The sequence below is a fragment of the Diabrotica virgifera genome, chromosome 9 (assembly GCF_917563875.1).
Source record: "Diabrotica virgifera virgifera chromosome 9, PGI_DIABVI_V3a".
NCBI classification, from domain to species: Eukaryota; Metazoa; Arthropoda; class Insecta; order Coleoptera; family Chrysomelidae; genus Diabrotica; species Diabrotica virgifera.
Genome location: NC_065451.1, coordinates 79,689,814 through 79,702,504, shown reverse-complemented (window position 1 = coordinate 79,702,504; position 12,691 = coordinate 79,689,814). Strand labels below are relative to the sequence as shown.

The 12,691-nt window shown below is 32.9% G+C and overlaps 1 protein-coding gene across 1 annotated transcript; it reads left to right on the top strand.

The window, feature by feature from the left end:
• The first annotated feature begins 4,711 nt into the window (after window positions 1-4,711).
• On the top strand, window positions 4,712-8,825 carry LOC126891030 (uncharacterized). Its single transcript, XM_050660209.1, has 3 exons — window positions 4,712-4,853; window positions 5,521-5,794; window positions 8,231-8,825. The coding sequence occupies exons 1-3, from the start codon at window positions 4,712-4,714 to the stop codon at window positions 8,823-8,825; spliced, it is 1,011 nt and encodes a 336-aa protein (XP_050516166.1).
• Window positions 8,826-12,691: the final 3,866 nt, after the last annotated feature.

Here is a 12,691-nt window from a genome sequence, read left to right as displayed (position 1 = left end):
TTACCTGAATACGGATCAGGCAAATTCAATCTCGCACCTAAAAAACTGGTAGCGCCATCTATTTTTAAAACCAGTGATGTCGTACATAAACGCCGGTTTAGTTTCGTATCTTCCCCTCTATATTTATCAATCAACGCTAGTACCGCATTTTTGCTCTCGGAAATACATCCCAGAAAATTAGGAACAGAACTTAAACTTAAGGAAGATGAAATTTCTAAGAAATATAATCTTGAAAACTTTTCAGCAGAAATTGAAACGTGGATAGAACTTTGGAAAACAAAGACAATTGATGAAAACCTAGGATTTCAAGAAATTCTAAATCATGATATGCATTTTTCCCATCAATTAAAAAGGCGATAAATATATTTTTAGCGTTGCCGCCAACGAGTGTTACCATTTTAAGGTCATTCAGCACCATGCGACGTGTTAAAACCTGGTTACGGTCAAGTACATCAGAAGATAGATTATCTGATTTGTGTTTGTTAAGTGTACACAGACAAATGGTATTAGAAAATAAGCATAATTTTATAAACAAGGTTATTGATAAATTTGGTCAAGATCGAAGGAGATTACAGTTTTTATTTAACGATTAATCTTTTTTGTATTACATATGATTATTAAAATATAAATTTTTCTTGTTCTTTCATTCATTTCTAGAATAGAAAAGCGACTTAAAGATTTTGACCCCCCCTAAATTTTTTTCTGGCGGCGGCCCTGCATGGTCGTTATGAGCACGTACTTTCAATATAAAAGAACATACCAAGGAACATGGAGCTCACCAGATGGGAAAACCATAAACCAAATAGATCATGTGCTCGTCGAAAGAGACATGGAAAATGTATAAAGAACATATAGAGGACCAGATGCAGACACAGATCACTTTATAGTCGGAATACAACTGAAACAGGTTATACCAGTTCTTATAAATCATCAGAAAAAAAAGTACAAAGTAACTAAACCTATTAGACTACTGTCAGAAGAAGAACAAAGTAAATATGAAAGACTAGTCACTAGAGAACTGGAAAATATTACAGAAAATGGAAACATCGAACAAAAATGGACGCAATTAAAAGTATGTATGACCAAAGCAGCGCAAGCCAGTAATAGAAGTATAAAAGATGGATACAAAGAATGGTTTGATGAAGAACGTAAAATAGAACTGGATGAAAGAAATAAGCTAAGACTAAAAATGATGCAAGTGAAAACACGAGAGATTGAGATAAAATACAACGAACAAAGAAAAGGAACTAAAAGAATCATAAGAGCAAAAAAAGAAAGTACAACGACGATAAATTAAAATGTATAGAAGAAAACTATAAAAATGGAGAAATCAGAAACTTTATCAAGGAGTAAAAAACGAGAAAAAAGGGTACCAAAGAAAAGCTGTACACTACAAAAGTAAAAATGGAAGGAATTTAGTAAGCGACGAAGAAATACTGAATAGATGGAGAGAATATGTACTTCGAAGAGCTTCTAAATGAAATTCCCACAACAGAATATGCAAAAGAAGTACCGAATGAAAATATTGATTAAGAAGAAATACAGGAAAGACCGCCTAATGAAAAAGAAATAATAGAGAAACTAAAGAAAAACAAGAGCCCAGGTAAGGATGAAGTAACAGCTGAAATGTTTAAATATTGAGGACCAGTACTAATTAAGCATTTGGAAGAGCTGATAAAAGAAATTTGGGAACAAGACACATACCAAAAGAATGGACTGAAGCCACAGTGTTCAATTCACAAAATAGGCGACAAAAGTTTATGCCATAGTTACAGGGGAATAGCCCTACTAAACGTTGCATATAAAATACTTGCAGTACATATAAAAGACACGATAACACAAAAGATAGATAATGACAGGAGAATATCAATAATTGAATGTATATTTTTTTCGACGAGTAATCAAATCTAAGTACAGTAATACCCCGCACTTACGCGATAGGTGGGACCGAGTGCTAGCCGCGTAAGTCAGATTCGCGTAAGTCGGGGTGTAATTTCACATATGTATGTATATAAATTATTTTTAATTGGGACCGGAAGCTAAAAAAATACCATATACAAATATAAAATTGTCAATTTAATTTATTTTGATGTAGAAAATCTAACAAGAAAAAACTTAAAGATTTGTTTTCTCCCGCAAAATTTCTTCATAGCAGGCTAATAATTTTGTTATCCCTTGTTTGGTAGAAGAAATGCGATCTTTGTTATATTTTCTAAAATTTGTAAGCCCTTTTCAATTAAACTGATACCTTCAGTAAAGTTTCCAACCGTTATTTGATCTTCAGTTTAAACTGGATCCAAACAATCATGCCTCATGGAAGAACCAGAACAAAGTTCTTCATCATGCCTTGTTGTTGTTCTTCCTCATGCATTTCTATGAGGTCATCAATAGTTAGCTCCCGATTGTGGAAATTCAACAGTTCTTCAACGTCATCACTATCAACAACTTCTTTAATCGCATTACTAATTTCATAAAAATAACAAACACATGACAAACACCCACTCGCAGACAAAACTATAGATAAGAAATATCTAATACAAAATAAATTCTAGTGATGTGCTGATTTCGTGCGAATAGTCCAAATATCTATATTGGATGATCAATCATGAGGGTGGTAATTCTATTTCATCGATAATCGAGCGATTGTGTTGCGTTCAAATGACTAATCGACAAGATTTGAAAATCGCGCAACTGTGGGTTCGCGTAAGTCGGGGTAGAGTAAGGGCGACGTCCCATGTATCCGATCTCCGATATCCGACATACGAAAATCGTCTCTTTTTGTAGTAGCTAGTTTAGCAGCTGTCATATGGTTGCGATTATCAGATACGAAAATCCTTATAAACCGTCAACTGTCAATGGTCAATTTTTTGTTTATTGTTCGACATTTGTCATTTCTTTGCCTTTGCTGTTTGGTGTGGTATTGTAAATTATAATTATTGAATTGAATTATTGTTATTATGGATAATCTTGAAGCAATGGAGATCCAAGAAAATATGGAAGAGTTGTACGAAGTCGAAAATGTAAGATTTGTAGAAATTTTTTTCAAAACATTTTTCACATTTTTATTGTTTTGTAGGTTGAACAGGAATGTACTGTGGAGGAGTTACTTATTGCATGTGTAATGGATAGACCTCCTTTGTGGGACTGGAGACTCCCAATCAAAGTACGCTCTAAAACAACCCGGGATAAAATGTGGCAGGAGATCTATACAGTGTTTGGAGAAAATCGCCAATACTCCATCGAGTTCTTATCAAAGAAGTGGAGAAATCTGAGAGACACATATGTGAGGATCCGATATGATTACACCCTCAATGAATCTGGTGCAGTAAAGAAAAAAATGGGAGTATTTTGATTCTCTCCACTTCCTCAAGGATACTGTGAGCTATAAAAACACAGTTTCCAATATCAAACCAAGTTGTGGCGGTAGTTCTTCATTATTAAATATAAAACCAAGCTGTAGTGCTAGTGATAGTTAATCACCAAAAGTAAATTTAATTGGTAGTGATAGTGCTTCGTCGCCACATGTGCCTGTTTTAGGTGGTGAAGAAAGCGAGCCCCTAGTAGCAACTCCAAAAAGAGATAAAGTCGAGGGGGCAATTCTCGATACCATAAAAAGAATTAATGAAGAACCACCACCACAACCAGTTACTGTGAATCCGATATGCCAACGCATATCGGAACTGTTACAGCATATGCCCCAAGGGCCTAGAACCCTTTTAGAAATTAAACTTTCAGAGGTGGCGTATGATGGTGCGAAGTCATTTTTAGAATAGTTTAGTTGTAATTTAGTGTTTAATGTTAATAACTATTAATAACTATAGTTATTTAGTTAGTTTTTAGTTCATAACATATTTACATTTTTTATTAAAAATCACAATGCATTTAATATATTTTATTTACCTTATCATTCTCTTTGCCTTATCCCTATGCGGGATCGGCTTCCCTAATTGCATTTCTCCACACAATCTTGAATTATACAGTGTGTCCACGATGGGGTGCCCAAGAGGAAAAATTTTTTATTTTCAATTTTAGCGAAAAATTTCATCCTTGATCAAAAGTTTTGCTTGTTCTAAAACCCCATAAAACGAAATAAAATTCAATTTTTTCAAATCCTGCTTAATTTTGTAGCCAATTTTATGTAAATCCCTATAAATTTTTGCACTAAGTTCGAAATTGTAACAATATTAACTTGGGACAAAAACCCTTTCGCTTCTTTGGATTATGAAGTCAGACATTGTCGTTCTCCTTGAAACATCCAATGATTTAATAATTAGATAAATTCTTCATACAACGCTTAGCATTGTCAAAAATAATGACAATTCGCAAAATATTTATCGGAGTTGACAGTAACCTGAGAAGGGCACAGGCGAAAAACCCCGTTAGTCAATTTTTTCATGAAATGGGCTGATGACGCTATCGAGTGGCTTCAAACGAATAGTTTTTAAACATTTATTAGCTTTTGTACAAAACACCGTCAATCTACTAAAAATCCACGTTAGAAAATATGAGGTACTGGGGAAAAACCCCGTCAGTCATGGCGCATGTATGGAAGAACCCCGTGAGTCAAATAATATTGTAGTAATCCGTTACCGGCATTTTGTGTTGTACACTTTTGTCAGTCTGTTAGTTGTTGTTTAGCAACAAAGCCGTTTCTTTGTATTGTCGAGAGCGTGTTATTTGTCAGTTTTTTGTGTACCTGTGTTTAAGAATAATGGAAAGTGACTACTCAGACAGTTGCAGTGAAACTGATGACTCGTTCAGAAAACCAATGAGTAAGAAACGAAAAACAACAGGTCGAGTTAGGGATGTTATGAGAGATTTGCGAGCAGCGTCTCACGAGCTTGGGCCGGATTGTTTGTGCAAAAGACTTAAATGCTTTCAGAATATACCAGAAGAGGAACGAAAACGAATCATTCGACAGTATAATCTGCTGGGAAATAGAGAAAAGCAGAACTCTTATTTGAGTGGCCTCATTACAGCGTTGCCTATATTTCAAAGACGACCTCGAAATGCAGATCCTAAAGTGGAGCCGCCTAAAAGATGAAATCGAAGGTCGCATGTTCACTCGATGTAAACATCGACAGGCCCTCCGTAACCAGACCTTCTAAGAAACTGTTTACACGGTCGTTATTTTTATTTGTGCTTTGCACTTCCGCTGGCTGGTGAATTATTTTGTTGGCAGTCCGGCATTGCTCAAAATTGTGTGTAGAGTTTACGCGTACGTTAATTAATTTGTATTAAATTTTTGTGGATTACGGTTTACGTTTATTAACGAGTATTATTAATAATTGTGTGTTACGTTTATTAAATATGGATGGAAATACTCTTTCACCTCCACGAAGAAGATCAAAAAAAGACATTTACCTGTTGAGGAAAAAGGTGTAATAATGAACACTTATAAAAAAAGCATCCCAAGAGTTAGCAGAACCGGGAAAGATTGTAAAATTCACTGCTGAGGCTACAGGTAACTATTAGCATTATTATGTCAACAATAATGTTTATTATATTTTTAAATTTTAGGTATCACCAAGTCATCAGTTTATAATGTTTTACAAGAACATCGCGAAAATAATGGTGAATTTAGACCAGCAGTTGCGTACCATAGAGGAAACAAAGTTCTTGATACAATTACAGATCAACATAAGAATATGATTCGTCGGATTGTTCACAGTTTCTTCTTAAATAATGAGCTTCCAACAATCCAAAAAATTCTTCAGAAAATTTCTGAAAATCCTCACATCCCTAATCTAAAGAAGACTACTTTGGGAAAAGTATTGAAATCAATTAATTTTCGGTGAGTATGATTTTTAATGTTAATATGTAATATGATAGTGAAGTAACGAATATTCGCGTTCGCGAATATTCGCATATTCCTGCATATGCGCATTTTCACTCGAATTTGCGAACTTTAGTGCTAATATTTTGAGAATATGAATATTGAAAAAAAAATGATTTGAAGATAACATTAGGTTAATTTAATTAAAATTTATTCACTTCTCATCGTTTTTTGTATTAAGAAAAGTTTACTTAACCTCATATAATCACATCATCAGCCTTCCCTACTTTATTTTATTATTTGGTATTATGTAATAAAGCTTAAAACTCAGATTAATTTACACTAAATATCAATAGGTATATCTAAATATCAAAGGACGTAGGTGCAAAATTTTGCGCCAATGTGTTTTAAATGCATTCATTAATTTCTTTCGAATGCTGAGAAAACTAATAAATATTTTCGACAAATGTAAACGCAGAATAAAAGATTAACTTATTACCAAGGGCCGAAAGTCCCTGATAACTTCTACAGTATGTCCTTGTAAGTTGTATCCATATGGAAAACTTTTTTATTATTAATTTTACCGAAAAAAGTTATTCTTTATAAAAAGCTCTGCATGGTCAAAAACCTAAGATTTAACCATCAAATATCAAATTTTTTGAATATTATACGAGGTATGTCAAAAAGTTTGAATTTCACTCAAGAGTAAAGTAGCTTTATTTTTCACAATATTGAAAATTGCTATTATGAAAAGTTATTTGGAATTAAAAACTGTATTCTAGTATGCAATTACATCCTTCTAATTGAAAAATTTGTTTTTTGAAAAATTATGGATAACTAACATAATTTTCAGTTACTTTAATTCAGATAACTCTTTTATTATTAATTTTACGAAAAAAAGTGATTCTCAATAAAAAGTTATGCATGGTCTAAAATCTAAAATGCAACCATCTTTTGTCAAATTTTATCAATTTTATACGAGGTATGTCAAAAAATATGAATTTAGCTCAAGAGTAAAAAACGTTTATTTTTTACAATATCGAAAATTGTTATTATGAAAAGTTATTTAGAATTAAAAACTATGTTTCAGTATGTAATTACATCCTTCTAATTGAAATATTCTGAACTATAAAGGTACTTTACTTTTGATCTAAATTTATCTTTTTTGACATACCTCGTATAAAATTGATAAAATTTGATATAAGATAGTTGTATTTTAAGTTTTAGACCATCTAGAACTTTTTATTAAGAATCACTTTTTTTCGTAAAATTAATAATAAAAGAGTTATCAGAATTGAAATAACTGAAAAAATAATGATAGTTATCCATAATTTCTCAAAAAAAAAATTTTCAATTAGAAGGATGTAATTGCTAATTAGAATATAGTTTTTAATTCCAAACAACTTTTCATAATAGCAATTTCCAATATTACGAAAAATAAAGCTACTTTACTCTTGAGTGAAATTCAAACTTTTTGACATACCTCGTATAATATTCAAAAAATTTGATATTTGATGGTTAATTCTTAGGTTTTGGGCCATGCAGAGCTTTTTATAAAGAATAACTTTTTTTCGTAAAATTAATAATAAAAAAGTTTTCCATATGGACTTTGGTCCTCGGTAATAATGTAATTATTCATTCTGCGTTTAATTTTTTCAACAATACTTATTAGTTTTCTCAGGATTCGAAAAAAATGAACCCATTTCGCGCTAATGTTTTTTAAATGCATTAATTTTTTTCGAATCCTGGAAAAACTAATAAATATTTCTGAAAAATTTAAACGCAGAATGAAAGATTACATTATTACCGAGGGTTATTACTGAGATTGATTTACACTAAATATCAATTAAGGGCGTAAGCGCAAAATTTCGCGCCAATGTGTTTTTAATGCATTGATTTTTACGAATCTTGAGAAAACTAACAAGTATTTTTGAAAAATTTAAACACAGAATGAAAGATTCCATCATTACCGAGGAACGGGAGACCCTGAAAACTTTTATAATGTATATTTTGATAAGTTACAGGGGTTAAAAAGAAGAGAAAATTTAGAGTAATTTTTAATTTCAAATAGATCATTCAACAGAAACTTTTTATTTATTCTAAGAGACTTCGGCCATCGGTAATAATATAATTTTTCATTTTGCGTTTACATTTAAAAAAAAATCTTTATTACTTTTTCCAGGATTCGAAAAAAAATTAATGCATTTAAAAAGCATTGACCCGAATATCTGCGCCTACCTTCTTAACTTCTCACTATACATTTACAAAACATTACAAAAATAGAATTAATCGCATCCTCATTAGCGAATGTTATTAACAAATATTCTCATTCCTATTCGCGAATGTTCAAAAATGATATTCGTTACATCACTATATTTTCGCTGTTTATTGAAGGCGGTTTGATTCTACACGCTCTATGATAGTATAATTATTTTAAAACTATTATTTTTGCAGCTTTAAGAAAAGATGCCGAAATAGTGTCCTAAAGGAAAAAAATGAGATTATATCGTGGAGGCGTCGATACTTGCGAAGTATAAAGCAGTATAAACAGGAAAATCGAAGTATCTTCTATCTGGATGAGACTTGGGTCAACGCTGGCCATACTGTTGACAAAGTTTGGACAGATATATCAATTACCAGTGCTCGACAAGCGCATGTGGAAGGCCTAGCTACAGGACTTAAGCATCCTTCTGGAAAAGGAAAAAGACTCATTGTCTTACATATCGGTTCCAAAGATGGGTTTGTCGATAATGGATTGCTATTGTTCGAGTCTAAGAAAACTGGTGACTACCACGAAGATATGAATTCAGATGTTTTCGAGCAGTGGTTACAAAGAATTCTACCAACTCTACCTCAAAATACGGTTATTGTCTTAGACAATGCAGCATACCACAGTAGGAAATACGAAAAAATGCCAACCAGTGCCATGCGGAAGGCTGATATTCAAAGTTGGTTACGACAAAAGAATATTCCATACACTGATGATATGGTCAAGGCAGAACTATTAGCATTGGTAAAAGATAATCTATTGAACAGAAATATGTGGTAGACGAAATGGTTAAACTCACAGGTAGGTGTGTGCTGAGGTTACCACCGTACCATTGTGAGTTAAACCCCATCGAACTAATTTGGGCGCAAGTAAAAGGCGAAGTTGCGAGGAACAATAGTACATACAAGATATCCGACGTAAAGGTATTGTTCAACCAAGCCTTAAGTAATGTTACAGCCAATAATTGGCAAAATGCTGTCAATCATGTTGATGGAATTATATCCAAGATGTGGCAATTGGATTTTATTATCGAACGGGTAATAGAACCAATTATTATTAATTTAGGTAACGATAGTTCCTCATCGGAAGACTCTGATAGTGATTAAATTATGGCATCATTTTAGGCAATATACCTCCTCGAAAAGACACTGATTTGGAGTGAAAATATTTGTGCTGTGTGATTGTGAAACTGGAATGGTACTAGATTTATTAGTTTACGTAAGTGCTACAACAGATATAGTGCGGAACAATTTATTAGAATTTAGTGGTAGTACAGTACACATTTTATAACGAAATATGAAAATAAAGGACATATATTGTATATAGAGAATAACAATTTCCAAAATTTCCGCAAGAAGTACCGCGTGGGACTTTCGTTATGAGAACCAGTGACAATATTTTAGCAATGAGGTGGAAAGACAAACGTGTTTTTTATATGCTGACAACAAATGACGATGGCAAACTTACATCAACTAATAATAATCGAGGAGAAAACGTGATAAAACCCGATTTTGTCATCGATTATACGCAAAATATACGAACAGTAGATAAATCAGACATACAAATATCTGCAGTTGAATGGGTCAGAAAACCCATCAAGTGGCAGGAAAAAAATTGTTTTTCTTCGCATGATGGAGTCTTTAAAACAGTACGAGCTGGAAGACAATGCAGTGAAATGTTTGATCGACTAGCGGCCACAAATTTCATGTAAAGACATTCTCCTTCATATTTACCGTCAACTAGCAAACGTCAGAAACGCCAAAAGAACTCCCATGGATGTGCAAATATACAATTAGCTCACAGAAGCTCACAGCTGTTGAGCTGTAGCGACTGGATGTCCAGAATGCAAAGGGCCCATCTGTTTAGGGGGTTGTTACAAAAGTTATCATTCCAAGAAAAATATTAAAACAGGTAAGATTATTTTTTAATGAAATTATTGTAATATTCCTGATATTATTGTATTTATATTACATGCCGAAATGACGAAACAGGTCTATTTTTATTCTAAGCGGGACACATTTTTACGATACATACATCTGTCATTTGTCAACCCCCTCCCTTCAAACCCTTCAACCCTAACAAAAAAAGAAGAATGTATGTAATTTATTTTATTTAAAATATATTTTACTGTTGCGAGAAAACAGAAATAAAGTTTATTTCACAAATAAACATTGTTTTTCGCTTAAATTCAATGTTCAAGCCAGCTCCAACCATCCACCTGCCTCTTCGAAGTTTGTACCGCCATCCACCCACCCTGTATAAATAATGATGATAATGTTTATATTACTGAATAGAGAATTGAATTCTCTTTTAAATGAGCTACCACAAGATCACTATTCCCTATTTAAAAATAAGGTGTCAGGGATGTGGAAGGGTGGGGGTTGACAAATAACAGATGTATGTATAGAAAAAATGTGCCCCCCTTAGAACAAAAATCGACCTGTTTCGGTATTTCCTTAAAATCTAATAACTACTGCCAAATATAGAAACTTTTTAATTCCTGGGTTTGTCAGTTTGATAAATAACACTTTATTCTTGCTTAAACGTTTCAGCTACTTGCCATTTTCAATAAGCACGGTCAGGAAATAACAAACTATACATACATATATTTAACATTTACTTTTACAATTATTAATTTTAAATTTTACTAAAGTTTACTAAATTTAAATTTTACAAGGTTCATAGAAACAAAAACGTGTTTTTCAATCATTTAAATCATATATTTGTTTTTCAACCGATTCTTACGCATAAAGATATTCTATTATATTCAAACGAATCGCCTTCCATCAAATTTATAAACCGAATTTATCTTTTATTTTTATTGTTTACATACTACTTTTAACATATATAAACTTTTTTATATGTCCACCCTATATATAAAAATTGAAATTTAGATTTTAAATCTATACGCAAAAGCCAATATAATGTTTAAATTAAATGTTAATCAATAACCCGTAACAAACCCTATAAAATATATTATAGCGAGAATTTTCGCTTTTGTTGAGCGGTGTAAACGTAGGAAAAGTGTAACATCGGGAGAGGAACGTTTTAGAGTGTGTGGCGTTCACGTGATCAGTCCATCTTTTCAGCGGCTAGAGAATAGATATAATGTAGCTTCATTTTCATAGAGTTCGTTTGTTAAAAGACAATGTTGTCTGTGATGTTAAGGTCTGCTTAAAAGCGTTCATGTCGCTTCATGGTATTAGTGAGGACAAGGTTAGGTACATAAGGAGTGCTCTGGTTGGTGCTGGTCAATCTCCCACTGACTGTCGTGGAAAACATTCAACAAGACCCCACAAACTTTCACAAGAAACCAAACAAAAGGTACAGTGGAACCCCGATAAGTCGGCCCCCGATAACCCGGAAGTCCGGCTAACCCGGACCGATTTTCATCAGATAAACATTTTGATTTTCAATATTTTGTATTTTTCAATTTAATTGTGGCTTATTTCCAATCAAAATAGTTAATTATCAGACAAACCTTTCAACAATAAAAATGTATGTAATATAATATTTGAGAGATAATGTGTACTTATGTGTGTAATTTGAACTATACGATATTAAAAATGACTCATAGCACACGCCGCAGAAACAACAGCCACCTGTCTGTAGTATCTATTCCTTTTTATTTCAAACTGTCAGCATTGTTTAGGAAAGACTATTTAAAAAATTCTTTTATAAACAATGGTCTTTAGTATTGTGTGTCTTGTATTGTTCGCTTCCATTTGGGTTTGGTGTTTTTTTTAGTAATTTTAGTGAGTAGGTACTGTGCATATTTATAAATATATTTCATGTTATTTCAATTCTAACGGAGTTTATCTGTAAGTATACCGTATTTTATTAATTTTTACCATATTCTCCGGCTATCTCGGATTTTCGATAACCCGGATCGGTCGCGGTCCCGATTAATCCGAGTTATCGAGGTTCCACTGTATTTACTTATTTGAAATCTCTTAAAGGGAGAAAATCACACTATTCTTTAAAAGACACCAACAAAATTTACCTTCCTGCTGAGTTAAATATTTCAAAGCTACATACCATGTACTTAACTAACTATCCAGAACATAAAATTTCGTATGAATCATTTCGTGGGATTTTTGAGAACGACTTCAACCTTTCCTTTGGTTATCCACGTAAGGATTCTTGTAGTACATGTGATTCCTTTAAGTCACAAATTTTAGCGCTGGAGAAGCTTAAAACTGCCACTGAGAAAGAAGAAACAAGTCAGAATCTGCAAACAAAGCCGACAGAAAGAGAGGTGCATCTTAAGAGAGGTGAGCGTTTTTATACATTAAAAAAAATTACCGAAGACGTTCCATGAAATCAATCACGATGGAATCTGTGACCATGGACTTTCAAAAAAACCTGCCGTGTCCTAACATTACGATTAATGATGTCTACTATCGGCGCCAACTGAATTTTGTTAGTTTCAATATTCATGTACTTTCAACGCAGCAAGCAATTTTTTATACGTCTGATGAGTATGTGGCAAAAAAAGGCGCAGATGATGTATGCTCCATGTTTCGGCATTTTGTTTTTAAAATTTTGCCCCTTGAAGTGCAAGAACTCTATATCGGTACCTCAGAGGTAAACTATCGTAACTCCAAATTTCGCTGTTTTCTGATTATATTTTTAATAGGTACATC

Bases quoted from the DNA above. Each gene is read 5' to 3' on its own strand.
- LOC126891030 (XM_050660209.1), top strand. From the start codon at position 4,712: ATGGAAAGTGACTACTCAGACAGTTGCAGTGAAACTGATGACTCGTTC. The intron at 4,854-5,520 runs GTTTGTGCAAAA...TTTAAATTTTAG, and splicing joins TCACGAGCTTGGGCCGGATT to GTATCACCAAGTCATCAGTT. The intron at 5,795-8,230 runs GTGAGTATGATT...TTATTTTTGCAG, and splicing joins TTGAAATCAATTAATTTTCG to CTTTAAGAAAAGATGCCGAA.